At 35.9% G+C, this 27,286-nt stretch overlaps 3 protein-coding genes across 3 annotated transcripts; all 3 read right to left on the bottom strand.

The window, feature by feature from the left end:
* Nucleotides 1-718: 718 nt before the first annotated feature.
* Nucleotides 719-2,961, bottom strand: LOC132545491 (baculoviral IAP repeat-containing protein 7-like). The gene is made up of 5 exons (XM_060209173.1): nt 2,148-2,961; nt 1,659-1,840; nt 1,385-1,514; nt 1,038-1,214; nt 719-915 (listed from the first exon to the last, which is right to left on the bottom strand). Exons 1-5 carry the CDS (start codon nt 2,959-2,961, stop codon nt 719-721), a joined length of 1,500 nt encoding a protein of 499 aa, XP_060065156.1.
* Nucleotides 2,962-11,938: 8,977 nt separating this feature from the next.
* On the bottom strand, nt 11,939-20,495 carry LOC132545552 (baculoviral IAP repeat-containing protein 1b-like). Its single transcript, XM_060209236.1, has 5 exons — nt 20,375-20,495; nt 19,625-19,694; nt 17,380-18,032; nt 15,543-15,702; nt 11,939-15,107 (listed from the first exon to the last, which is right to left on the bottom strand). Exons 3-4 carry the CDS (start codon nt 17,975-17,977, stop codon nt 15,563-15,565), a joined length of 738 nt encoding a protein of 245 aa, XP_060065219.1. The 5' UTR covers nt 17,978-18,032; nt 19,625-19,694; nt 20,375-20,495; the 3' UTR covers nt 11,939-15,107; nt 15,543-15,562.
* A 4,254-nt stretch (nt 20,496-24,749) lies between these two features.
* Nucleotides 24,750-25,223, bottom strand: LOC132545490 (uncharacterized). Its single transcript, XM_060209172.1, has one exon. The coding sequence runs from the start codon at nt 25,221-25,223 to the stop codon at nt 24,750-24,752; it is 474 nt and encodes a 157-aa protein (XP_060065155.1).
* Nucleotides 25,224-27,286: the final 2,063 nt, after the last annotated feature.

Genomic DNA, 27,286 nt, shown 5'->3' with positions numbered 1-27,286 from the left:
GGTCAGAACATTGCTGACTTTATCTATGATATTCGACAGGTCAGAACATTGCTGACTTTATCAATGATATTCGACAGGTCAGAACCTGCCGATTTTCGTTTTAATTTGAGATTCCCTCTATTCTTCACTGTTTTATCTATTACTATTCAATCTCTTTAACGACTTAAACAACGTGATATATTTCTGTAAACACATTGTGACCTACGTATGTATTTGTGTACGTTTTGATGAAACACACCTCTACAATTAGGTGATAGAAACAGAACAAACAGAATGCATTACAATACAGAAGTTGTTTTAATGAAACGTCTTCAGAAAACAGATTACTCGTGTTCCGTGTTGTTGGACTATTTGAAATACAAAGATTTCTTGGTATTTTGTTTTTCCTTACAAAAGCACAAAACCACATGCGTATATCGTTAAGATATTTTACAGCAGTATTTACGGTTTTCATCCTTTTCCCATCATCATATGAAATGCTTCACAGTTCAATATAATTTTCATCTTTCAATGTCACTATTAGGAATACAATTCGTTATATAACTGCATTGGTAATTCAGTGTGTGCATCACATCACAAAGTTTAATAAAATGTGTTCTAAATCATAATTATGATGAGGTACCGATTTTGTTTCATTGCTGACACACTAAAAACGCTAAACGAGAAGAAAATATGATTCCCATAACAAACAAAAAAACAAAAAAGAAATCCGCCACTGTTATGATATAATAGCTTTGACCGTGCCCCTGATGTAGGTTCGACACATTGGACATTTCCGTAAGGCGGAGGCACACATTGGACACGTGACCAAATGACCACAAGGAAGAAACACGATATTAGCCTCTTCGTCTAGACACACCTTACATGTCTTCTGCACACGGAGTATCCGGTTTTCCTCTGTAAGTTTATCAATATCTGTGAAAATAGGAAACAAAACTGTGACGACAAAAATGTATCTTATCGAGCTTCAGATACACCGATAATTTTCTTTACACCTAGTTTACATGTAAAAAAGATAAATATTATGTAATATCTACCTTTAGTGATATCTTTCCCTTTCGCTACTTGATCGGTCACGTCGGTTTTACTTTCCAACCGTTTCTCTGCTTCCATGCGGTCGACATTTTCATTTTCAATAATCTGCGGAACAATGTTGTCATTCTCTTCCGCTTCCCAAACTATAGGCAATAATTGTTCGGCACTTAAATCCATTCCTTTGTAAAAAAAAAAATAATAATAATAATGATAAGCAATGTCCTCGAATAATAGCCACAGCCGGTAATTATCAAATATGATCAAAAATTAAGATCAAATGACCTGGTACTATTAAGCTAAAGGAATTATTACATATATATTTATTTTGAATAAAAATGATCCCACATACCATTGCGCTCTTTGAAAACTGTTATCGCCGTAGTGATAAGACTTTTACTGTAACCCATCTCCATAATGCTCAACACAGCCGGATGTTCCAACAAGTTTAAATTCTGCCTTGGTGCTATTTCCTCTTTCTCCTTCAAATAATGAATTACAACGACATCAATAACAGAAAATAAAAATTTTGAAATACGTGTCTCAAATCGCGATACAATTTCATCTTTACATACGATGGGGATGTGCTGTCGGATGCATGAAAATCTAACCATTTGAATCCTTACCAGTACATTAGATGGTGTTATTGTTCCTGACTGGACACCCATTATGTATTTATCACCCTTGGTCAGTCTCATGAACGGACAACACGGAAACCACCGCGCATGCTCGTAAAATGGGTCGTCCTCTGGTTCCCACTCCCTTAATCCTCCTGCACATTGGAAGCATCTGACGTAGTCGTTGGTCCCTGTAAATTCAATATCAATAATTCTACGTTCTAAAATTGAGAACCGAGTCAATTACAACAAAACCAGGAGGCATAGGAAAGAACCTCGAAAACATTCAAACAGGAATAAAAGAGTTTCCAATCAATGTATAATGGTGATCATTATCGCAGCCTTTGCCGTTGGCACCTGTCGAAACCCTACATTGCAAATTTGTCGTTCTGTTGTCGACATCTATGACGGAAATTATCATATTATTTCATCGAAATGCTAGCGATATAAATATCAATATCTTTCTTTGGGGGGAAAAATTAGAATCAGTATCATTACCTTCATAAAAAAGGCCAGCCTTCGACAGTACTTCTGGTCGTTGTCTGAGATAGGCAGGCCATTGCCTGTAGGAGTCCAGACGGTTTGCGAGAACGGCAAATTGTTGATACTTCGGTCGGATGGTATCTAATGTTTCTGTCGAATCAGGGATAGTTATGGTGTCCGAATTATTCATGGAGTCGTTACCTGTATCTGACGTATCTCCTCTGGTATGTTCATCACGTGACTCTACCGTTTGTGTTTCGCTCATTGCTGAATTTTCCGTTTTGGAGCAATGTTCCACTTCATTTCGATGACTGAAATTATCAGAATTTGCCGTAGAATGTATAGTGTCTCCTCCATGTACAGAATTATCAGTCACATCGAGACCCGATGCTTCTGATACGTGTGGGATCACTACGGCATTAGTTTCTGTTTTCTGTAGTGTGATAAAAGTCGAATTTGTGTTAATGTTTGGGTGTGTCTTGTCCTCCGTCCTTCTTCCTTCTGTAGCAAATCCACCACATGCACCAGACAAAGGCATTTCACCTTTCTTGGAGTCATCTACACCAACTTTAGCTTCGCATTCACTTGTTTCAAAGAAAGGACAGGTAGGAAAATTCTCAACATGTACGCTTTTGGGATTATCTTCCTTTTGCCATCCACTGCATTTCAGTCCACAATTATGGCAATTTACCTCGTCCTCGTGCCCTTCGTAATGGAAGCCTGCTTCAGCCATTTCTGTGACACTAACTGCACATGGATAAGGGTAGGAAAAGAAACTTGCAAGACGTGACTGGTAGGACATCTTTGATTTTGATTGTCCATATTCCATCCTTTCAAGTTGACCCAGTAAGCATTTCTTTGCAGTCGACGTTATCATAATGATGATTTTATAATCTGTAATTAAAGTAACATATTATCATCAAAAGTCAAACAAAGCCATTTAATCTTACCTTATATCACCATATTTATTTTACAACAATGCAAATCAACTTTTTTCCAATTTATATTAATCACACTTGCGAGGGGTCTAACTGTGGGAGGAAGCCCTTATATCACTACCTAACACCACTACTAAGTGTCACTACCTAATATAACTACCTTATATCACTACCTAATGTCACTACCTACTGTCACTACCTAATGTCACTACCTAATGTCACTACCTACTGTCACTACCTAATGTCACTACCTAATGTCACTACCTACTGTCACTACCTACTGTCACTACCTAATGTCACTACCTAGTGTCACTACCTACTGTCACTACCTAATGTCACTACCTAATGTCACTACCTACTGTCACTACCTACTGTCACTACCTACTGTCACTACCTAATGTCACTACCTACTGTCACTACCTACTGTCACTACCTAATGTCACTACCTAATGTCACTACCTACTGTCACTACCTAATGTCACTACCTAGTGTCACTACCTACTGTCACTACCTAATGTCACTACCTACTGTCACTACCTAATGTCACTACCTAATGTCACTACCTACTGTCACTACCTACTGTCACTACCTAATGTCACTACCTACTGTCACTACCTACTGTCACTACCTAATGTCACTACCTACTGTCACTACCTACTGTCACTACCTAATGTCACTACCTAGTGTCACTACCTACTGTCACTACCTAATGTCACTACCTACTGTCACTACCTAATGTCACTACCTACTGTCACTACCTAATGTCAGTACCTAATGTCACTACCTAATGTCACTACCTACTGTCACTACCTAATATCACTACCTACTGTCACTACCTAATGTCACTACCTAGTGTCACTACCTACTGTCAGTACCTAATGTCACTACCTAATGTCACTACCTAATGTCACTACCTACTGTCACTATCTAATGTCAGTACCTAATGTCACTACCTAATGTCACTACCTACTGTCACTACCTAATGTCACTACCTACTGTCAGTACCTAATAAACCTACCTAACATCACTACCTAATGTCACTACCTACTGTCACTACCTAATGTCACTACCTACTGTCACTACCTAATGTCACTACTTAGTGTCACTACCTAATGTCACTACCTACTGTCACTACCTAATGTCACTACCTACTGTCACTACCTAATGTCACTACCTAGTGTCACTACCTACTGTCACTACCTACTGTCACTACCTAGTGTCACTACCTAATGTCACTACCTAGTGACTACCTAATGTCACTACCTACTGTCACTACCTAATGTCACTACCTAGTGTCACTACCTAATGTCACTACCTAGTGTCACTACCTAATGTCACTACCTAGTGTCACTAGCTTATGTCACTACCTAATGTCACTACCTAGTGTCAGTACCTAATGCCACTAGCTAATGTCACTACCTAATGTCACTACCTACTGTCACTACCTAATGTCACTACCTCGTGTCAGTACCTAATGTCACTACCTAGTGTCACTACCTACTGTCACTACCTAGTGTCAGTACCTAATGTCACTACCTAATGTCACTACCTAGTGTCACTACCTAATGTAACTACCTAATGTCACTACCTACTGTCACTACCTAGTGTCACTACCTAGTGTCACTCCCTAGTGTCACTGCCTAATGTCACTACCAAACATTACTACCCTATGTCACTCCCTAGTGTCACTCCCTAATGTCACAACCTACTGTCACTACCTAGTGTCACTACCTAATGTCACTACCTTCTATCACTACCTAGTGTCACTACCTAGTGTCAGTACCTAGTGTCATTACCTAACATCATTACCTAGTGTCACTATCTAATATCAATATAGCCGTATCGTTTTAATCCGTGTCACAAAATCAGTAACTTCTAATTGATGAATTAATTTTTGTACTAATTATGTTCCTTCTACTTTCACTTTTTTCAAGTTTCGGTGGCCTAGATATATTTTGATGAAAGTTGAGTGATTATTGACTAAACCTATCTAAAAGTGTAATAAAATGCTATCAATTTTACTTTGTTCTGGCTTTCCTGCGACTCCGTTAAAGATAAACGAAGCAACGTCGCTTTAATTAGAAGGCTAATGATACTATGCACGAGCCATAATATATGTGTTCTTATAGCCCGCCGTATCTGTAGCTTATAGTTGATTAGAATATATATAGAACATACTAAAGCTGCTGCCGGAAGGAAATTTTTAGGTAGGTTGGCCAATAATATCAGTCAACGAATACTGTTCGTGTATATTTTTTATCTCACGAAGGGAATCCCTCCCGTGGTCAGTTCGTACTGTCGCATATCGCCCGTAAGTTGAAACCGGTAAACCTATGTCAATAAGATAACACCCGAAAAATCCCGTTTTTATCTGTCACTTTTTAAAACATACAACACTGACAACAATTGCGTATGGAAAAGGTCGACGTCATTATTATCGAACTTATCCTTATTCTACTATCTGATATGTTCCTATATAAATATGTCGATAGTCACAGAGTAGAATCATATCTCAGTTATTGTTATGAAGATTGTAAAAGAGACATAAGTGAAGAGCACTTTTAAAAATACAAATTTAGAATTAGAAACAGTAAACATAAACTTCATGTTACATCTGTTTCGTCCCTCTAAGACTCGTCAGTGATATTAAGGGCGTAAATTTTCAAGCCATGAAGGCGACTATGAAAATTCAAAGCCAGACTTCCTTACGTTATACATTCGAATTATTCAACGAATAAATAAAATAACCATGTAAATATGTTCATGGATATGCTATTATAAACCCCGTATATTGTAATTTGCTAGCATTTAATAGTAACTTATATTATGGGCGGTTTGATGGCCATGTGGCGTAGTGGAAACGCACTCCGACTTTCACCAAGCCATCCGGGGTTCGATTATCTGGACGTGAAACCACGTGGTATTTCTCTGGGTAATCTAGATGCCCCCCCCAAACCACGTGGTATTTCTCTGGGTAATCTAGATGCCCCCCCCCCAAATGTTGTAAAAGAAATGAAGTTTATACATATTAGAAGATGTATCTACACGGCATCACGTGTCAGAACAGAAGATAGTCAATGGGAAATTAACCTGAAAATAAATACCTACCTACCTATGCATCTCCAAATAAATCTGGGAACTTCGGAGTTTCATCTTCAGTACTAACAAACCAAAAGAGTAGCTTATTCCAGATCGCCATACTTTCATTTTGTTTACTTAGACATGACGTTATATTTATTAAGACATGACCTCATCTATTTTTAGATATGACATTATATATTTAATTTAACATTCCACAAGAAACTATTTTTTATTAAGAAAATACTCCCACGTCCTAATTTTGTATTTAGACGTTGATATTTACGCTTAGTAAAAGTTATCTTCATATGTAAGATACCTATGACTGTACGTGTAAGTATGTTGATTGTAGTAGTGTGATGAAATCCATCATAAGATCAGACGAACACATTGGGCTGAACATCGTTACCCTACTAATCTAGATTAGAATTTGGTCCTCGGTTTGAAAAAGCAGCCCTCAAAACCACAATTAAAAACTGGAGTTGAAATGTTCGATACTCCAAGGACGAAAACGTGTAAACACTCAATGTGTGTAAAATAACTGCAATTGCTGCGCTTACCTGTTAACACACACAGCTCAACCGAAATACATGGCACTTTCTGGCATCTGCAGTGTTTCGCCATTTTATTAAAATATCTAAATGTTTTTGACTTGGGATTTCTGGTGGTAAAGATATAGAAATTTTCACCTGTAGAGAACATTCGAAAATCAAAAACCTATGATCTATTTTAAGTCCTAGGTATCCACACTTGATCTAGTGAACTTTAGTGTTACTCGGTCGGAACGAAACATGTACACCGGCGTTGTAATACGTAGCCAAATATAGATATAAATTTTTAAGTTATATGTAAATAATGTTCGTGCTTTGTAGAACCTATGTACTGTATTAAATGAATTAAGAAATGTATCACTGATTTCGAAATAGTTTCCTCTCATCTACAAAACGTATACGAGTCACACAAGTGAAACAAAGCGTGTGAAAGCTGAAATCTACATATATAATGGCGAATCCAATATTGTAGGTGTTGGTGGTTGGGTGGTAGAAAACCCCATTTTGTATACGTAGTGGTGCAATAAAGCGTAATACTGGGTAGTTTTGTGATAACAGACGCTAGTAAGTATCCTAAATGTGTTTGTACTCTTTTGTACTCTGACTTTGTAACTTTCTAATGAAATAGGACATATATATACTAATCACATATATAAAAATACAACCAGAAAAGTTTCTCGATATTCCCCTATTTAGGATATTGTATATTATATACTGCTGATTAAGATCAATTCCAAAACACAGAGAGCTATTCTCGTATATCTGAAAATAACGCAAGACGTTTCCATATCTAATAAATACGTTTATAACGTATAACTTCCTCGTCTTCAATTATATGTCTAAGTAAACTGTAAATATTTATATATATATATATATATGTTTAATGTTTGCTTTCCTATCATGAAACAAGACTTTTTTCACGGCAAGCCCTGACAATAGTTAATCAATTTCATCATCATCAACGATATCTGTTGAAATACAGTATTGGTTATGAGTTACGTTTGACAAACTCATATATTACTCACTTTGAGAGTATGAGAGGGAACGGACCTAATACCTTTTGTGGTTTGGGAATAGTATTTGTTTATCACAACGACAAAATAGATATCAGCTAAAATATAATTCCTCAACGAAAAAAAAAAACAAACAAACAAACTAAAACAAAATCCAAATCCAATCACTGTTTCTGGAGTCCGGAACTCTTTCACATTAATAAGAAAACATATTTAACGTTTAAACTTAATTTAATTCTGAAATGTGCCAGTTTAATGCATAGACATTACTTTTAGTAAGAATTTCAAATAGAAGGTGGTTCTTCCCAATTTGAATATGATGTTATACTATCCATTTGTATGATGTATTTTTACATTATGGCACTTGTTTTCGTTCATTGATTTATTCTCAGTCGCTTCCAAGGTTTAGACCATTACATCACTGACGATTGCTGGAGGGAGGAAACAGCTTTATGGTGCAATATAATTCATCCTTTAGGTCAACTTTATCTAGCTCTAATCTATAAATGCATGTCTTTTTAATAATCTTCGGTGTTAGACACTGCTGGTGGAATTTTAGTTCCCAAGGATGCTCGTGAACAGTATACTACATTTTAATTCATTCGAATAGTGGCATGGCTCAGAATATACTAATGTTCTTGCTCTATTATTATCAGAAATATAAAAATCACAAAAATTATTCAATTGTCGGGCTAATGCACCTCACCATCTAAATTTTGACATATATTTTCGGTCACTAGAGTCCAAGAAGGACGAAGCTACCGTCTGATGCAGTTTCATTCATTATTCGACTCTACTGTATCTCATTCTTCTATTAACTTATATTATAACGATATTTCCTATACATCTTTGGTTCGAAGGTCACGCGTTACTATATCCAGAAATTAAACGTTTATTTCCACATTAGAATACAGCTTCAATGCTTAAGTTGGTTTTTGTTATCCGTAATGTAAAGTGTGACAGCCACAAGATGTCTTTGATTAATCTAGAAACTAAAATAACCAGATCACTATTACAAAGACTCCTAACAACACGTTCAACATTACAGCCACTCCTAGGGCAACATTTCCGAGATAATGAAGATCCACAAAACAGGGCAACGAGTCCAAGAACATCCATGACTCCTGAGGGCAGTAAAGTGAAGTGGTGTCACGGCACCAATAAAGTGAAGTCACAGGTCACGGGACCAATAAAGTGAAGTGGTGTCCGATAAAGTGTAGTGGGTGAACTTCTTTGTTGAGAATGAAGAGTGGTGCAGTGTTGAGTGGAGATGAAGAAATCCAAACGCTGTTCAGGTTGATGTAAATTTATTGTGTGTAGACATGGAGAGGTGGTACACTCGCATGCCTTCAGGAACCGAATCGACGACTGGCTAAAAACCTAGTCGTATTTATACTAAAAGTCGTAGGCATTGATAATCTAATATTACATATTTGCTAACAAGAAGTGGATAACACATGAGTTATTTACATGGTCTAATGCACACACATAGTGGTAGATTAGGTGGTTTACGACAAGCTAAGGTTTTGCTGACCTGTCCTGCTAGACGGTATTGGTAAGCTTATGTAATTAACCCGGGAGCGAATGTATACTGGACATGTGTGATAGATTATTAACAGAAAGTATGTTCTGGCTTCTGGACAACACGTCTGACTTATGTCTAGTAGAATACAGTTTTGGATAGTTTAATTTAACTTACATATTAACTTTTAATAGTTCAGCAGGAAGTTCGATGAACGCCCACTCTTGGGAAAGCTAGCGCGGGTTGACAAGAAGTGGAACATACTAGGAACTTCACTACGTGTAAATTACATGTGTACCTGATACAACAACTGCCTTTGTAAAAGGAAATAATAAACAATATCGTGACCTCAGCATAACAAGTACTTCCTTCTTTCAAAGTAGATGTCCCAGGGATTGGTGAACTGATGAAACGTACACATCATTGCAGTGATTAAAATGAACACGATTCATACTGGATTGATTTTTCCTTTTTTCAACAGGAGTTATAAATATGTCTTTACCTGGTAAAACATGATCTAGTAGACAATGGAAATAATAAAAAACATGTTCCTTTTTATTACAGTAATTCTTACCGATAAAGAATCATATTTTTCACTCCTGACTCAATAACAAATCAACCCAGATTTTTTTTTTATCAATCACACTTGAAATTATTTTTTTAAATAAACATTTTATTGAAAAGTTACTAATAAATAAAAACCAACATGTAAAATTAAAATTGACAAGAAAGAAACATGTTACAATGCCGATATTTCCTCGTTCTAGCGTTTTTGCTTTCTCCTAGCTATAGAAAAACAATTCTAAAGATTTACATTTACATATCAATGGTCCTGCTATTTTGCCTCAAAGTCAGCCTAATCAGTTCCACGAACGTCCCTTCTGCTTCAACCCAAATCCTGTCATTACTACAGAAGAATGCTTCAGACCGAATTGGACAAGGTTCCTGGCATTCCAGCATAATTAGAAGGGTTTTATAAAATTTTAACCATTTCCCATTTCGGCTCTGCACCTCAGGCCCTTGGGGTTCAGACCTGTCGTTTATACAAAACTTGAGTCCCCTTCATCAAACCGTCCCCACAAGGATGCTTCTGACTAACTTTGATCAAAATCCACTGAATTTTTCTGACAATGGAGGGATAAAAATGTAAAGATGTTATTTGATTTACATAGATACTGGTATTTACAAATATCATACAGTGTACTTTAAAAAAGTAACCAATATTCCTTCAATTCAGAATTATCAACTCATAAACTAAAACTCAGAGATGAAAATTGAAAGTCTTAACAAAGACTGGATATTATCATTTTTTTCTGTGCAGGAATAAATTTTGAATTATCTATTAGCCAGTCAGCTAAACATTTTCGTCCTTAAAAATTGCATAATTAGATACATTGAGGTCGAAGAAAGAGTCATATATAATTAAAATTAGATAAATATCTATACAAATATATGCAAATAATATGTTAGATTACCTCTCTTCATAATGGTGTTCTTCACAACACAAAACTGTGTATATTAATGTCTTCTGTTTACAAATACTTACAAAATATCAAACTAATAAATAGGTATTGAAGAACTGAATTAAGAATCATAGGCTACATGGTAAAGCGTAATAGCAAGCTCTACAAAACATTAAATGTACCAGGTAATTTTTTTTTTCATTTTTATCAATAAATAAACAAACAAATACTTGGGAAAAATTTTTATCTTTGCTCATCTGTTCAGAACTTCTCATATTATCTGAAACAATTAACAAGGAAATATGAAAAATTAAGGAACCTGAAAGCATCTTGGTAAGTCAAAAATGAAAATTAATACCTGCCAGGTTGAATTAGTCTTATAAAATAGCTGTCCGTCTGAAATATACATACAGAATTATCAAATGTTTTTAATTCTGAATATTTCTCTAATAACTCAACAGTCCATGATCATATTAGGTATCAAATATCTTTATAATAAACCTTTGTATTGGATCATACCAAATTTGAAATGGGTCAAACATCAGAAGATGCTCTCTTTATCAAACAAAATGTAACACCTAAATTCAACAACCCCCACCCTGAACACAAAACATGGTCTGTGTGATGTGTAAACATCCGGTAAGTTCAATTCAGCAGGTAATAAGCTTTTTGGACAGAAACAGTACATTAGTGTCTACTGAGAGTGTGAACCCATTTTATTCTTGTTCCTTCTACATCATCAGATATATACCTAACTACTGATGGCCACCTGTCAGCCATTCAGGTTTTCTGACCAGTCCCAGGATCAAAAGGGCATGCGTAGGGGACAAGATAAAAACTAAATAGAGAATGATCCATACAGTACTTATCAAGAAATAACAATAACAAGAATTGTTTAAAGACAAAGGTCAGACCACTGAGGAAAGGCAATTTGACCATTTGATGATACTGGACTAAAAATAAACTTAATAGATATAATCAGGGTCATACAAAAACAAAATAAACTGTTTTAAAATATCTCACCAAAACAGAGGTTTGGTAGATAATCATCCTTGATTTTAAATCCTCATACAATATTATAATATATTAACCAATTATTTTAATATCTTTAGGGCCAAGACCCACAATTGTAGAAAATCACTTCTCCCTTTACCCAGGAATGCTTCAGACCAACTTTGGTGAAAATCAAATCATCCCTACAGGAGTAGGACTTTTGAAAAATTCCTCTACTTCACCTTCATCAAAGAATACTTCTGACCAAATTGTGACAGAATCTTAGTAGTATCTCTAAATAAGAAGGATTTTAAAGAATTTGCTCAATTTCCTCTATTGGACACCATCACTCCCATCCCAGGGGGCCAAGGCCCATCATTTAAACAAAATCAATTTCCCTTCTACAAGGGATGCTTCATATCAAATTTGGACGATCTGGACAAAATTCAATTATGCCTACAGGAGTGGTTATTTCTTTAAACAAGACCCACTTTTTAAACAAAATTGATTTCCCTCCAACCAAGGATACTTATGACCAAACTCGGACAGAATGCAATTATTCCTACAGGAGGAGTCAGTTTTTAAAGTTTGCCGACACTCACTATTTGTAAGAGTCTGTTTACCTTCCTCCAGGATGCTTCTGGCCAAATTTGCACATTTATGACTAGTAGCGATTTGTAAGAAAAGTTGACTGAAGGTGGATGCTGCGGCAAAGCATAAGCACACCAATCCTTTAGAATAGATAAGCTAAATATTGTACTGAGCTTGATGTGCCCTAGGATATTTGTACCTTAAGAAGCTATATGTTTCAACAAGAGGCCCAGAGAGCCTGTATCGCTCACCTGGATCTTTATGACCAACAGTACTATATCTGTGCATATGTTCCATGTTTAACACATTTGACCCCTGTGACCTTGAAAATTGGTCAAGGTCATTTCTTTTAGCAAACTTTGTAGGACACCATAAGAGGAACATAGTAGCCTGATATAATGATTCTATGCCTTCATGTATTTGGGGAGAAGTCGTTTAAAGGTTTTACCATACTTGACCTCTGTGACCTCGAATATGGTCCAGGTTATTTTTGCGCAAACTTTGTTGGGCTTCATCAAAGGAACTTCCAGCCATATATAATGATTCTAGGCCTTCCGGTATTTTGGAAGAAGACACTTAAGGTTTTTTTTAACACATTTGACCTCTGTGACCTTGAATATGGGTAAAGGGTTTTTTTCACAAACTTTGTTGGGCTTCATCAAAGGAACCTTCTAGCCAAATGTGATAACTCTACACCTTTCAGAAGAAGTTGTTTAACTGAAAAGTTGACGGACGCAGGACAGACAGACGACGAACATACAACGGATGACGTGCTATGGCATAACCTCACTTTGCCCTTTGGGCCAGGTGTGCTAATAAAGCAATAATAATGTTAATGCCCTTGGCATGCTCTCACCTGAAATTACTAGGCCTATCAGTTCCTGAGTAGAAGTTGTTTTCAGGTTTTAACAAATTTGAACCCTTTGACCTTGAATATAAGTCACAGTCATTTCTGTTTGCAAACTGCATCAGGTTTCATCCTAGGAATATACCAGCTAAATATCAAACCATTTGGTCCTTCATTTATTGACAAGAAGTTTTTTAAAGGAAAAAGTGATGCTGGATGGACAACGGAAGGACGACGGACACTTCACCAAAAGGGCCAAGTGAGCTAAAAAATGATAGAGAAAATGTAAAGGATCATATGTCAATCTTTTTTCCCTCCAATATTTTTACCCTTAATTTACAGTAAGATATTCAGTAAACATTGCATACAAAATAAAACCTTATTAGATCAGGACACAACAGGTACATCTATCATAGATCGGGAAATACTGATACATAGATGCGACTGGTGTTTAACACTAGGTGTCATATATCTTTGACAACCCCATGCAGCAACCGGCTTAAATGTACCATTCCTCATATATCACCTACATTATATCAAGTAGCAGGTACACCTGTCAGCAGACGGTGTGTTCCCTTTACGCCAACTTTCTTAAAAACACATATGGCAGTTGGTGTTGTTTTTACCATTTAAGTCAACAAAATTGGGGTACCTCATGGGGGCTCTGGGGAACAGTTACTGTGGAGTAGTTACCTGTGACTTGATAATATTTAGCCATAAATGGGGATATTTTCAGATTTTGAATTGAGAATTAAATGGAAATGTTAGGAAAAAAGAAGATTTTTTTGAATCACCAACAGGTAATATACAAAGTCATTATATTATATGGAAAATGATGATATACAGCAAAACAATATTTAACATTACATGAAATTACATTTACATACATAAAAATTTCAAAGGCAATCTTAATAGTCATTATCTTTTTATCTGATGGCGATTCCCTACCTTAGCTCAATTACATTTTTAGAAATACATAATCTATGAGAGTACTGTAACATTCTGTAAACTGGTCAATGTTTTGATCCACTTACTAACACATCGGAGTCCATATACTAAACCTTCAAAAGTACATTCTGTTATCATCAAGTGCAGCTGGTACTATTTACATTGACAAATATATTTTGACAAGTAACCTGCTCGGAGTCACAACCACTCAAGTTGTGTTCTATGACATGGAGTATACAAATAATTTGTAACTCTGACATATATACAAACAGTCTATATTTCAAGTGTGAAGAGACCAGAGTAAAGATAATTGGACCTATAAAATATGGCAGACAAACCATGATAAGATGAAGATGGTTAAATAGATAGTTTGGTCATTTTTGAAAACTTTTCACTTTTTGGTTGTTATGCAGTTTTAACTTTTAAAATCAGATGTCCAAGTATCATACCATGTATTACCTTTAATGAAAGAAGAAAAATAAATTCTTTTGAAAATGGTTGCCATGAAAATAAAAAAATATGTCCATTATCCAGTAAAAATAAAGAACAATATGAAAACGGATTATTTCCTGTTACATATTCCGACATCTGTATCGAAAAAAAAAGCAGTGCAGCAACATACTGATGTTTTGGTTACAATATTCCTTCTAAACACTAACCTTTCAAAAAATCCAACACCGAAAAGAAAGGTTAGTACTCAATTTTTTTTTTACTTGTCACAGGAGTACATCCTTAAATCATACATAACATTTAAATCTTAAAAGGAGGACATCTAGTAAGGGATCCGACTCTGAAAACAAGCTGAAATAATAGACAGGTCTCAGTAGCTTGTTTTACCCCAACCCTAATGTACACTCATCATTTATATGGTGGTGATCAAAAGTAGGGTGTTAGATGGTATTTCCTGTTCTGTAGCTTTGGTAGTTCATATCCTGCCCAATACAGTGTGACCATCACAACCCACATGTCCTCCTAATACATACACATTTTTGTTTTGTAATAACCAGCCTTGTTACAGCATATGTCTGTTGCTGCAATAGAGAAAAGAAATTCAAATACATATTAATTTCTGTCAATAATGAACACTGAGCATAGTTTTGTGTGAAATGGTAAGTTTCACAATAAAATGTATCAGTTCTTAATGACAGTGAATGCATGCAAGACAAAGAAGTGTTTATTATACTAAGTCCATATAAAGGCAATATTTATATTTAGATATGAAATGGGTCCCACAGGAAAACGGTGACCCCACGTCGCTTATATCAAAGTCAAAAAAACATCTGACATATCCCAAATGCAACACTCAGAATACTGTAGTATGATTGCAACTGTTTTTTCTGTGTTTAATGCTTTTCTTTCTTGAATATGTATCTGGAAAAAACATACCTACAATAATATATGTTTAACAAATTTCATGCTTGAACTTGAGGTCTCGGACACTAATGATTATTTTGTTGATATCATACCTTCCTCTACAATGATGTGATCACAGCTTTCCATTTTTTGCCAAGGTTAAGGGACATTTATCACCAAACCACTGGTCATGTTCTTTCTGTGGAATGTCATCAGGCTCCCAGCCTTCCAACTGCCCACCACAACAGTAGCATTCACAAACATCTTTCACACCTTCAAGATACAAAATATAATAATTAAACAAAGAGATCAGGCAGTAGAGCCAACACTGTTCGTTCTAATTGAGTGGGTAGGTGGTTTCTACACTCCTCAGCCGGATACCCGATGATATGCACGGTGATTGATCAATAGACCAAATCAAGTTGCCGAAACCGGTAGACGAACAACATTATAAAGACTGAAGAACCATACACTCTGAGGCCATTGTGATTGATATATTTAACTTAATAATTAAACAAGATGCATCGTCTTCATGTACAATCCTGTCTTAAAGGTCATCAAATCCACTTGTCTATAACAGCTACTAAATTGAGTCCTAATGTAGTAAAACTACACTTTTAAGTAATTTAACTGCCATATAAGGGTCACCTGTGTATAAAGGTCATATTTCTTTCCTCTCCTTAATGGCCTTTATACAGATCAAAACAAGGTTAAAACAATCAATTTTCTGTAATATGTTTCATCTGTTATAAATGCATTGGAATACATTAGTTATTAATTCTGTCATATGATTTGCTGATAGTACATTTGTTTTCTAAAAAATATATGTCAAATCACAAATTTCAACATATCAGATGCTTTATAGAAAAAAAAGTACTTCACATAAAGTTTAATATTTGGTGTTAGGCCTATGTATACCACTGAACAGAAAGAATCAATATGACTCCTCACTGATAACATAAACTTTCAGTATTGGCCATTTGATCTGTTGTAAATGTAGCTAAAGAAGGCAATGGTAAGGATTATTTTGCTATGTCTTGGCTACATAAATTACATGCCGCATCTAGAAGTACAAAGTTTGTAATGCTATCTAATGTCACTGATTCTTACACCTTTTGCAGATAAACATATTTTCCGTTTAAGGTTTTATTTATTGATATTTTTAACGTAATGGTTAAAGAATTTGATTATTTCCTACAGAACATGCACAAATTTCTCATTCAGATAATTATAAAAATTCTGTCATACTCATGCAATAGATATGATGATTCAATGGAAAACTATAAACGATCTTCTTTGTCATTTACAAATACTGGAAAGTAAATGATGGTTAATGATTATCAGGATATAGCAAGGTATCAAATTTCTGGTAATCATCTAATTAATTTAGTTCCTAAATATATACTATTTTTACAACATCTTTTGCTATAAATGCATTCCATTGAGCAATTACTTAATAGTATTAAAGTTAAGATTAATTTTTTCCTTTAAATTTAAGGCAAACAATCATTTTATTTAATAAAGTATATACACCAGAATAAAAAATCTAAATTAAAGGACTTTGATAATTATGTTGTAGAGCAGCAAAGTTTTAAAATTATTGTGTCTTCAATAGTAGAAGCCTTCTAAAATCGACATTTTATAATATGCATGTAGTTGCATTACCGTCTCTATGATCGAAGGGAGATAACTAAAAACAAGAACTCAGTGTAGATAAGGAAATGATCGTCTTCTAGGTTCTAGAAGGATACCAAATGGTATGCAGGGTGCTATTAAAAAGTAAATTAATATCAAGGTAAAAGAAAGGACATTAAACCTTATTTTTGCCTTACATGTGCCTCCTAATAAGTCTGAGGTAAAAATTCTTAACAATTCAATGAATTATATAAATGAGATCAAAAGCGTTATTTCATTATTTAAGGAACATTTGTCAGTTTTAGTCAGTTTTACCTGCGTAAAATAGTCCTGCCCCTGCAAGAGCATGAGGAGTTTGTTTTGAATCCTTAGGCCACCTTTTAAAAGTTTTCAGTCGATCTATAAACAATGCATAATAGATATGACGGGGATATTTTTCTTCTCCTATTGTGTAAAAAGGATTGGATGAGTTTCTGTCTCTTCCATCTAAATATTGGTTAGTTTCACCATCCACTTCAAGATCTTTGATTGGTACACTCTGATATCCTTCATCTATTGAATCATTAGATGCTGCTCCGTCCGCCAATGTCATGGCATGAATCCCGTTAACAATACCATGGTTAAACAGTGATTCAAAATTAGGTTCACGCCACTTGAACCTTTCACATGTTGGGAAATGTCTGTAGTGATTTATATGAACATTGTCTCCCTCTTCTATACCAACAAGCACACCACCACAATACACACATTGTACTTTCCGTTTTTCCTCATCAATACTGAAAAAACCTTCGTCAATGAGTTCCTTCTTGAGAGATTCACCGATACTAGGCCATTTATAGAAACTCTTGTTGCGTAGCTCTGGGTCTCTTAGATGTTTATATCTTTCTCTTGGAGGTGGGGGAGCATAATCCATGGTCACAAGGATAAGGAATTCCTCCCCATCCTGGAAATTCTCTTGTCAGTACAATCTGTAACAGAGAGAGTGTTATTTAACTGACAAATTATTTAGCAGCAAAAGGAAAGCAAATTTCTATTTCCACCTGAACTAACAGTGTGTAAGTTGAGACATTAGAACACATTTTGAGTCAATAAGGAAAGCTTTATACAAACAGGAATCTCTTTCTATTACTATATGAGTATATACAGTCTAATCTGCTAATGTGTATTAAATTTCCTAGCAGTCTTATTCTTTAAGCAGTTCCATACCTTAGCAAAAGTGACCATGACCAAGACAAATAACAGATCCCAAAGGGATTTTAACAACCACTTTTCCTGTCTTTTTCATCCTTTCCTCCATTTTTGCTCATCATGTTACTGTATTTGAAAATTCTTCCTACAGAAACATTGACAATAAAACAATTAAATAAGTATTTATATAATACTCCTAATTTCTATGTTAATGACCATATCCACTAAACAACTACTGATCTGAGTACATCTTCACTACATTAGATGATCTGACCACACTGGGACATTGTACAATGATATTTCGCTTACAAGATGGTCGCCTGTCGACCATTTGGGTTTTTATTAAACGGGTACATTAGTACAACTAGGGGCCAAAAACAGCAACACAAATACAAGGTTTGAGAAAAATTGATCAAGTACCACTCTAGAAATAGCAATAATAAACTTTCATAGTCAAAATCCAAGATGGTCGCCTGTCAGTCACTTCCTTTTTTCTCATCAGTTCCAAAATCAAATGCGCACAAAGAGGGACCAGAGGAAAACTACAAATGAATTTAGAGAATATCAATCCAGTGCTTCTCAAGAAAAACAAGGTCTGAATCCAAGATGACCATCTGTAAGCCATTTTGTGTCTCTGATCTGTCCTGAAATGAAAAGGGCACAACAATAGGGGCAGAGGGGAACTTATGTATGAATTTGTATATGATCCATCCAGCACCTCTCTGAAAGTGGTGATAACAAACTTTTACAGTCAAAATCCAAGAAAGCTACCAGTCAGCCATATTTTTTCCTAATTAGCCTCAAAACCAAACTGGCACAACTTATAGGGACAAAGGGGGAACCTACATGTGAAATTTGAGAAAGATTCATGGAGTACTTCTCAGCATCAAATGGGCACAACCAAGCACTTTTTACATGAGTGGTCATAACACATTGTGTTACATGTGTATTGTACTTATAACTGAGTAGTTAGGTTTTATTATATGATTATCAATTACCAGATTGAAGTGGTTTGGTTTAACAATTTGTGTAAAATAAAATACACATATTTTCAATTTTTGTGTTGGCAAATGTAGCATATCAGATAAATATCTCAGTCTTTGAAAGAGATAACACCATTTTTCTGGTCATTTTTTTTTTAAAAAGGCACTTAATGATTTACTGGGTTTTTTTATGTGTCTGAGCTCAGATTATGTCTACCCTCTCTAATGCATCCTTGCGAATCCAAATATGTATAAAACAGCTGGAATGGGATAATGATTTAGAGAAAATGTAAGTACCATATACAATCATAATAGGCCTACTTCAGGGACGTATCATAGAATCATATTTAGGAATATTTCCACAGCCAACCAGTTTTGATCACGCTCACCTGTCTACCCTTCTCAGCTCCGCTGGAAAAATCTCTGCCAGTGGTTAGTGAAATATTTCATTTGTTGTCACTGAAAAGACAATCACTTGTGAAGCAAAATTTTAACTAACAATATACTTATTTCTTGTCTGGACACACTCACAGCTATGAAATTATACAGGATCTGCTATTTTGGTTTTATTTATATTTGAAAAAAATCACTCAGCACTTGTTAACTAGAGAAGTGACTGATGAACAATTGTGCCAAATGCAAAGTAAGAAGGGGCGTAACTCTGGTACCTCTGGATGTATTAAACAACACATTTGGGTCTCGATAACAATGATCGCCAATACTAAAGCAATATGACTGTCGTGCTGAGTACATTTAAGCGTAAGCTTCAAACTATATTTTACCAGAAAATGTTTCTTATTTTACATATAAAATATCATAACTATTCTTATTACGATGGAATGTAGGGTATTCCCCTTTGGATTCCCGTCAACTCCTTCGTTATGTAGTGCACTTAGCAGCGACGAAGAAACATTGGGAAAAATCCAAAGCATGGGTTAATAATTGAAATTTGTATACGACAAAATTATGTCTAAGGATTGATTTTCATTGTTATGCAATTGTTGATGACAAACAAGACGAAACTGCAAGTACAAAACTGAAACTCCATCATTACGCCACAGAAAACTATAATATTTTGTACATGTGAGACGTCATTATCATGTTATTGGACTGGAACATCAAAAGAAACGTTGCCATACCCTATAGAAGATCAGTGTAATTCGGAATGGGATAAAAAAAAGGTTCTGTGGTCCCCATCAATCTGTCCATCACTCTGTCCATCACTTGAAAAACAATAACGACATGTCCATCACTTGAAAAACAATAACGACACATCCGTAGTATAACAAATTACAGCCCAGCACGCCCGGAGAAACCGACACAGTCCGGGTTTCATTTGCACCTAAGCCAAGTTAAGATTGACTTATATATTGTGTTATATGCAAAGATATTAACAACAAAATTAACAGAAATTTTCGACTTATGGGTATTAGAAATCAGTGATGTCGCAAGAATTCTACATAAATCTTGTTTTTTACAATAGCAGGACTGTCCGAACTTTTATATCGATTCACGTATTGTTAAATTTGCCTTATATATGAATAAATTTATTATCTTTATCCAGAAATAATGAAAAAAATATTTCAAAAATGACAAAATCATTACTATTTGAAATAATCGATATCGCAATAATGCGTTCGCATCCTGTTATTTGCATTGTTGAAATGTATGAAAAACTATTTGGTGCTAGAGCTGTTATGTATTTACTATTTTTGTTATTTCCGGAATTTGGGACACGTCTTCCGGCTTTGTAATTGGTCCCGCCCAAATTGTAACTCTCTAGTATGAAACCAATAAACGGTCTCATGCGTTGAAGGGGTGTCGGGAATTTTCGTACCAAAGAATTTTCGTCCGAGGGGAATGTTCGTAGCACTCTGGATATAGATAGACAGAGTGTAAATAACCAATTATAACACCCTCCGCTGTGTTGATAATGAAAATTTGATGTTTTAGAAGTTTACACAATGATTTTTACCCAAGTACTGGTACGCGTCTGTTGTTGGCCGACAGGCGTGTCGCCTCACACGTCCCCATTGTTTTTTTCAAGCCACAGAGGCGCTACTTACCTAGCCTGGCACAGGTGTGATTATGAGTTTAGATGACATCTCTATACTGTGAACTGTGCTTACAAATCAAGACTGGTGATCTTATTGTTATTTTTACAATCGTAAAATTCTAATTATCATTTCGGCTGTCTCGCAAATAATAGTAGTACGAAAATACCCGGGACGAAAATTCTTCGGTACGAAAATTCACGGGATAGGACCCGTTGAAGGCATGGCCGGCTTCAGGTTTTCTGACAGACACAACAAGAGTGTTCTAAAATTACTATGCTAAAATGATCGCCGCTACAGACGGTTCCATCCCACTGAGTGGGATGCAAGTCGCCCCCTCACGTCGCCAGAGCACAGAAGTTCGTCGACGAGACGATACCCGGACAAGGGAGGAGACGAAAAACCTGGCGACCAACCAAGAGTAAATCATTGTGAAAATGAAATCAGTACTTGTTTTAGGACAGCTTCGTCAGAAGATTGTCAGAATAGAGACAGGAAAATAACACCGTCCCATTTCTAGGACTGCATGCATACGGAATTAGGGGTAGGGAGATAAAGAACATGCGAGCTAAGTTCTGCCTCTTTATTAGAAAACTTCCGTCAGACGTGGACTTTCTCCTGGATAGATCGAATGGCATCTCTCTTTCTAGAACAGCCGCGAGTATAGTCACACAACTGATTGAACTAATAGTCTACTTTCGGCAGTTAGGAGTTCAACCAGTGGTTGTTGGGTCCCTTTTTCCAAGACTAAAGCCCAGATACAAATATGGCGATTATGTACAACAACAAGAAGAAGGTCAACTTCATATGGAAACAGTACACTTGCCAAGGTGATTTCCATTTTTGAATCACAAGTTGATGAAGAGCAGCCTTTTCCGGGAAAACGGGGTTCATGGTAAAGTTCGAACCAGGAAGTTTTTCTTCAGTGTCGTGTTTGCAGTTCAACGATGCTAAACAAAAAGGCATTTTTTAGAGCAACCAATCCTCCAAATGGAGTCCCGTTGACGCTCGAGTTATACACTCTCTTATCCTTATCTCAATAGAAATTAAAATTAATTTATGATTCAATACACAACACAAGAACACCTTTAAGTTACTGATATGTGACTTTTATGGCCATTACTTGATTAATATATACTCCAGTTGTAATATATATAAATCTATGTGATAAGTTAAATAGATACGGGAATGGACATAAGGATGGGTGACCCAGATTGTAAATAACCCGACCGTACCGTTGTTTTATTAGTGGTTTTAAATAGTAATAATTCTGTCATTTTTCTATCTTCATATTAGTATTTTCAGAGACATATAACACCAGACACGTATAATACATACATATATACTGTATTATACGTCCCTGATAACACGTGTGATATAAACGTCTCTGGTATTTTGTTGCCATTTCACGATTATTTTGTTCGTGTTGTTAATATAAAGTATGTGATAGAGTTTAAAATGGATACAAGCATAGAAAGAAAGTCAATAACACAATCCAATCTCTTTATTGCGATCATTCTAATTTTAAATGCACGTGATTCATGTATTTTGTATCTTATGTTATCTTTTCATGATATATCAGTGGTTATTTTTGATGAATGTGATACAGTTCAATAACAAATTTTCTCGCTGTTTCTGAATTATCATATTTATTTTAATAGAAATAAAAGCCCGGGAGGACATTTTTAAAAATATTTTTTGCATTATTTCTTGATTATGATACTCATTTTATTCACATGCATGTAGATAATACAAATTTATCGATACGTGAATAGAAATAAAACTCGTGCGCAGCTGATTTCGCAAAGAACACGAACCGAGCTCATTGTTGCAATATCACGATTTTTTCTGTGTTGAAATGTTGGTTTTGTCAATATTTTTGCATGTGTGACAGTTTAACGCTTAATATAAAAAAATAAAAGTCCGGACGGTCAATGTATAATTCCCGAGCGGTGGCGGACTGTGCCGGGTGGTACCGGGGAATTCCGGACTGTAGTTAATATCACCCAACTCTTTGGGGTTACTTTCGTTTATCCGATCGCATCGACACGCAGGTGGCACGGTTTCGTTCAGTATAAAAGAGCAGAGTCAAACCGCAACGGAAACGAACCAGATCGATCGTTTATAGGTTCCACCGGTTTGTACGTTACAACTGCATAAACGAAAGGGCCCTTGTACGAGAGAGCTCGAAGCGGCTTGGTAATCAAGGAGCAATTAAAAGCGGTATCGGAGTTTATCAGAAGACGTTAGTAAGAGACAAAAAGCGTCGTAATCTTAGTAAATCATTTTTTTTAAATAATTTCATTCAATCTATATAAGCCTTTATGTCTTTTGTTTAATCCATAAAAATCTTTCCCCACTGTGGCTTGTCATAACTAGTATTATGTACATGGCAGTGACTGAAATATGTTTTGATCCGGAGACCACGGACGAACGCATGTGCAATAAGATTACTCCAGTTCACAACGGAGTTAGGCCTTCATCTATATATCTACATGCAATAACAAGAGACCCATGAGTCTCAATGATCACCTGACTAATTTCAATCAAAGTTTGAAATGCAAAGAGTTATAAACTCCGTAAATTACATCAAATCTGATTCAGTTTTTGAGTCGGTGAAGGTCAAATTCAGAATCTTTACTACACGGATACATTTCTGTGAGTTCACGGAATCCGAATGCGCATGAATTCTATCCTTTTCGATAATGTTCTTCTGTACAGCTAAAACCTTCAAGTTTTAAATGTACACAAACAGATCCCATTGTTGAACTAATTCGGCTCATTCCCCGAACACCAACTCTGCCAACTTGAAAGGAGGGTGTTTATAAAGGGAATCCTTTGATGTTAAAGTTATAGTCTGTTTCAACTAAGAATGTCAACTTGTCCTTGTAAATAGGATACGTACATATCAATAAGGAAATAGGTAAAGTTTTTTTTGTTTTACATATATAAATGTATGTTGCAACATTATCCACATCTTAGCATTAAATAAATTATTATCTAATATAAATAGTAAACCCCTAAATGACTGAATTAGCACTATGTATGACAATACATTATCCATTTATCTAGATATTATGTCCTTTTACAACCTGTGATAATCAAGTAATCCATAAGTCCAGAAAACACTAAACACTCTATCCAAGATGCAGAAGCTCGGATGCTGAATCGGCATAGGTCATCAGGTCGATTGTCCCAGTCTGGTAACGGTCCTTCAAGGTGGCCAGGCATCTGTCAATGTTGGCGTATTTCTTCTTCCGGGGTTGAATGGTGCCTCCTGCGTCTCTCTGAATCCGGCTGATGTCGTTCATGTTCTGTATGTCCTTAAACGTCTGGATGATGGTGTAGATGTTGGGGTGGGCATGCAGTACCTTCTTCAGTTTTCCGTGCCAAGCTTCCAGATGGTTGGTAGTCCGGGGTCCCTCGGTTGAGAAGTGGTTCAAGGTGGTACGATCTCCCTCTATCCATTGTGTGCAGCTACTTCAAAATCGACGAAGGCTGTAGTGGGTCGGAATGGAATGTCGAAGTGTGCCATGTGATCCTGGAGAAGGGTGAAGAAACGGCTGTAGATTGCCTGGCTCTTTCCGGGAAGTAATGCGTATACGACTGGTGTCATGGTGCCTTCATTCTGTACATGGACGCTGAAAATCTGATGAAACATTGTTGGACAGTTGTAGAAAGTTCCGTCACAGAAGAAGGTGTCAGATGCTGCAAGTTCGGCCAGGTTCTCCGACGAAGCGAATGCGATCATCCTGTTGTTCTGTTCACCGTCGTCAAAGAGGAGAAATGGTTCGCCTGTAGATGCTTCTATCCATCTTCCATCCAAGGTGATGTCGGCCAAAGTCTTTGGTAGTGGAGGAGTCTGCTTGCGGCGAGCACGGTAAAGAGACGGTTTCGCTGTGTAGAATGTTGGTAGTCGCTGGACCACGGTCATCCCAGTCGAGTTGATTGAGCTCTTCCTAAAAGATGGACGGAATAGGCTGGACCGATTATACGCATTTGTTGGTGATCTGGTTCATGATCTGTTTGGCTACAACACTGGCTGGGTCTGAGGCGTGGGTGTGTGGATTTCTTCCGAAGTTAGCTGGTATGTTGTCGATTGTCGAGAGTGATGCTGAGCAGTCTGAGGTCGAACATCTCCAGAATGTCCTGCTGCCGTTCTTTCGAATCTGTCTGAAGATGAATCCATTATGTGAAAGGTTCTGTCCGCCTCTTCTGTTGGTGATGAACTTAACGTTGATCTGAGCATTAGCCATACTGTCCTTGTATCAAACAACAAAGATAATAATATCACTCAAATTAAACACAATTTACATAAAAACTGAGAGAAAATACAAGATTAACTAATTTACACAAAAACTGAGAGAAAATACAAGATTAACTAATATATGACAAAAGTTACAATTTACACAAAAACTGATAGAAAATATAAGATTAACTAATATTTGACAAAAGTTACAATTTACACAAAAACTGAGAGAAAATACAAGATTAACTAATATATATATATGACAAAAGTTATGATTTGACAATATATATCTGTGACAAAAGTATAGTAATAAATCAAGCAATGATTGAGATATTGATCTTTCAAAGTGCAGATTGAAATATGATAATTTCCCAAAATGAACTTGGCTTTTATACATTTCCCATTGAATAGCTTGGGATTTAAACAGATTTAACACAGATATTTGATTCCTTTATTTTACAGTTATTAACAGTTTTCAGTTTTCTGAACATTTATCAGAATCAGAACTTAATCATCTGATTTACCTATTTTCTGAACAGTTATCAGAATTTACCTGTGCAAGTTACCTGTGCTACAATTCTAAAACAGCCTATCATCCACTATCATCACAGTTGACCTCCTATGTAAACATGTTGTCATATACAGAGTTGGTGTTCGGGGAAGAAGACCCCACTAATTCGAGGTCTTAATGGTAGAAGGCTACATACAGGCCGGTCCAACGTGTTTGGTATGATGAGCATGTAATTTAATTTTTAATGAATATCACGTGTCGGTGAAAAAAAGTTTGCTATTTCAATTCATGGCAGACTATTTTTTACTGTCAAATTGATATAACAAACACCACTTATTATCATCGTGTCACACACACACACACACACACACACACACACAGATAGAAAATTAATCAGGGATATAATTGTTTGTCATGTTAAGTGATTAATTTTATCTGTATATATTGGTATGTACTCTTTGTTCAATTATTTGCACAAGCACATTGTTTATGGCGTAGATGCGATATAGCAACCATTCATATATTTGGTGCCAATTAAATCAGCTACGAAAATTGCACAAAAGACACTTATCAAATGAATAGCATTTCAGCTGATACAAATTTAGAATTTGATACAGTAGAACAAACTAAATAACTAAACTGCATCACACAGTTCTTGCCTCCTTCCAGGGTTCGACAATGATGCCAAGGACCAAAAGTTTAAAACCCAGGAGACACTGATGAAAATCCAAAATGATCGAAAGAAAAGTCAACATCTAGATGTGGAGTTGCTCGAGCTCGATGATTTACTAAAATTTTTATATATTATGATCTGATCATTCCAGACGAGCGTCAGATACATGTGAATTTTCTGAACCGTGCCGCTGGTTTTTCTAGTCTATATCACATTTGTCTGGAAAGCTTGACTGTGTTCAGAATAGTTTTACAACAACAATTAAATACACGTCGATATTTACATAAATTATTTTTAAGGCATCTAATTTATCATTGTTATCAGTCTCCGCAATAAAATTCACATAAACATATTCATTTTTACTAAAATTATCGTTTCCACAAGAAAAAAAAGTAACATAAGAACGATTACAGGATCGCCGTGATCTTGCGATCTAAAAATACCAAGCCGACGGCTACAAACAGGGACGTACGGTACGGTCTCATTAGTCGTGTTCGTAATGCGCTCAAAACGTTCGTCAACATTTTAAATGTAGCACTTTTGGACCTGTCGAATTGAAATATT

This window comes from Ylistrum balloti, unplaced genomic scaffold (assembly GCF_031769215.1).
Source record: "Ylistrum balloti isolate Yb309-2 unplaced genomic scaffold, AGI_CSIRO_Ybal_v1 Utg369850, whole genome shotgun sequence".
NCBI lineage: Eukaryota > Metazoa > Mollusca > Bivalvia > Pectinida > Pectinidae > Ylistrum > Ylistrum balloti.
The sequence above is the reverse complement of the archived record's forward strand: the minus strand, read 5'-3'. Positions and strand labels throughout refer to the sequence as shown.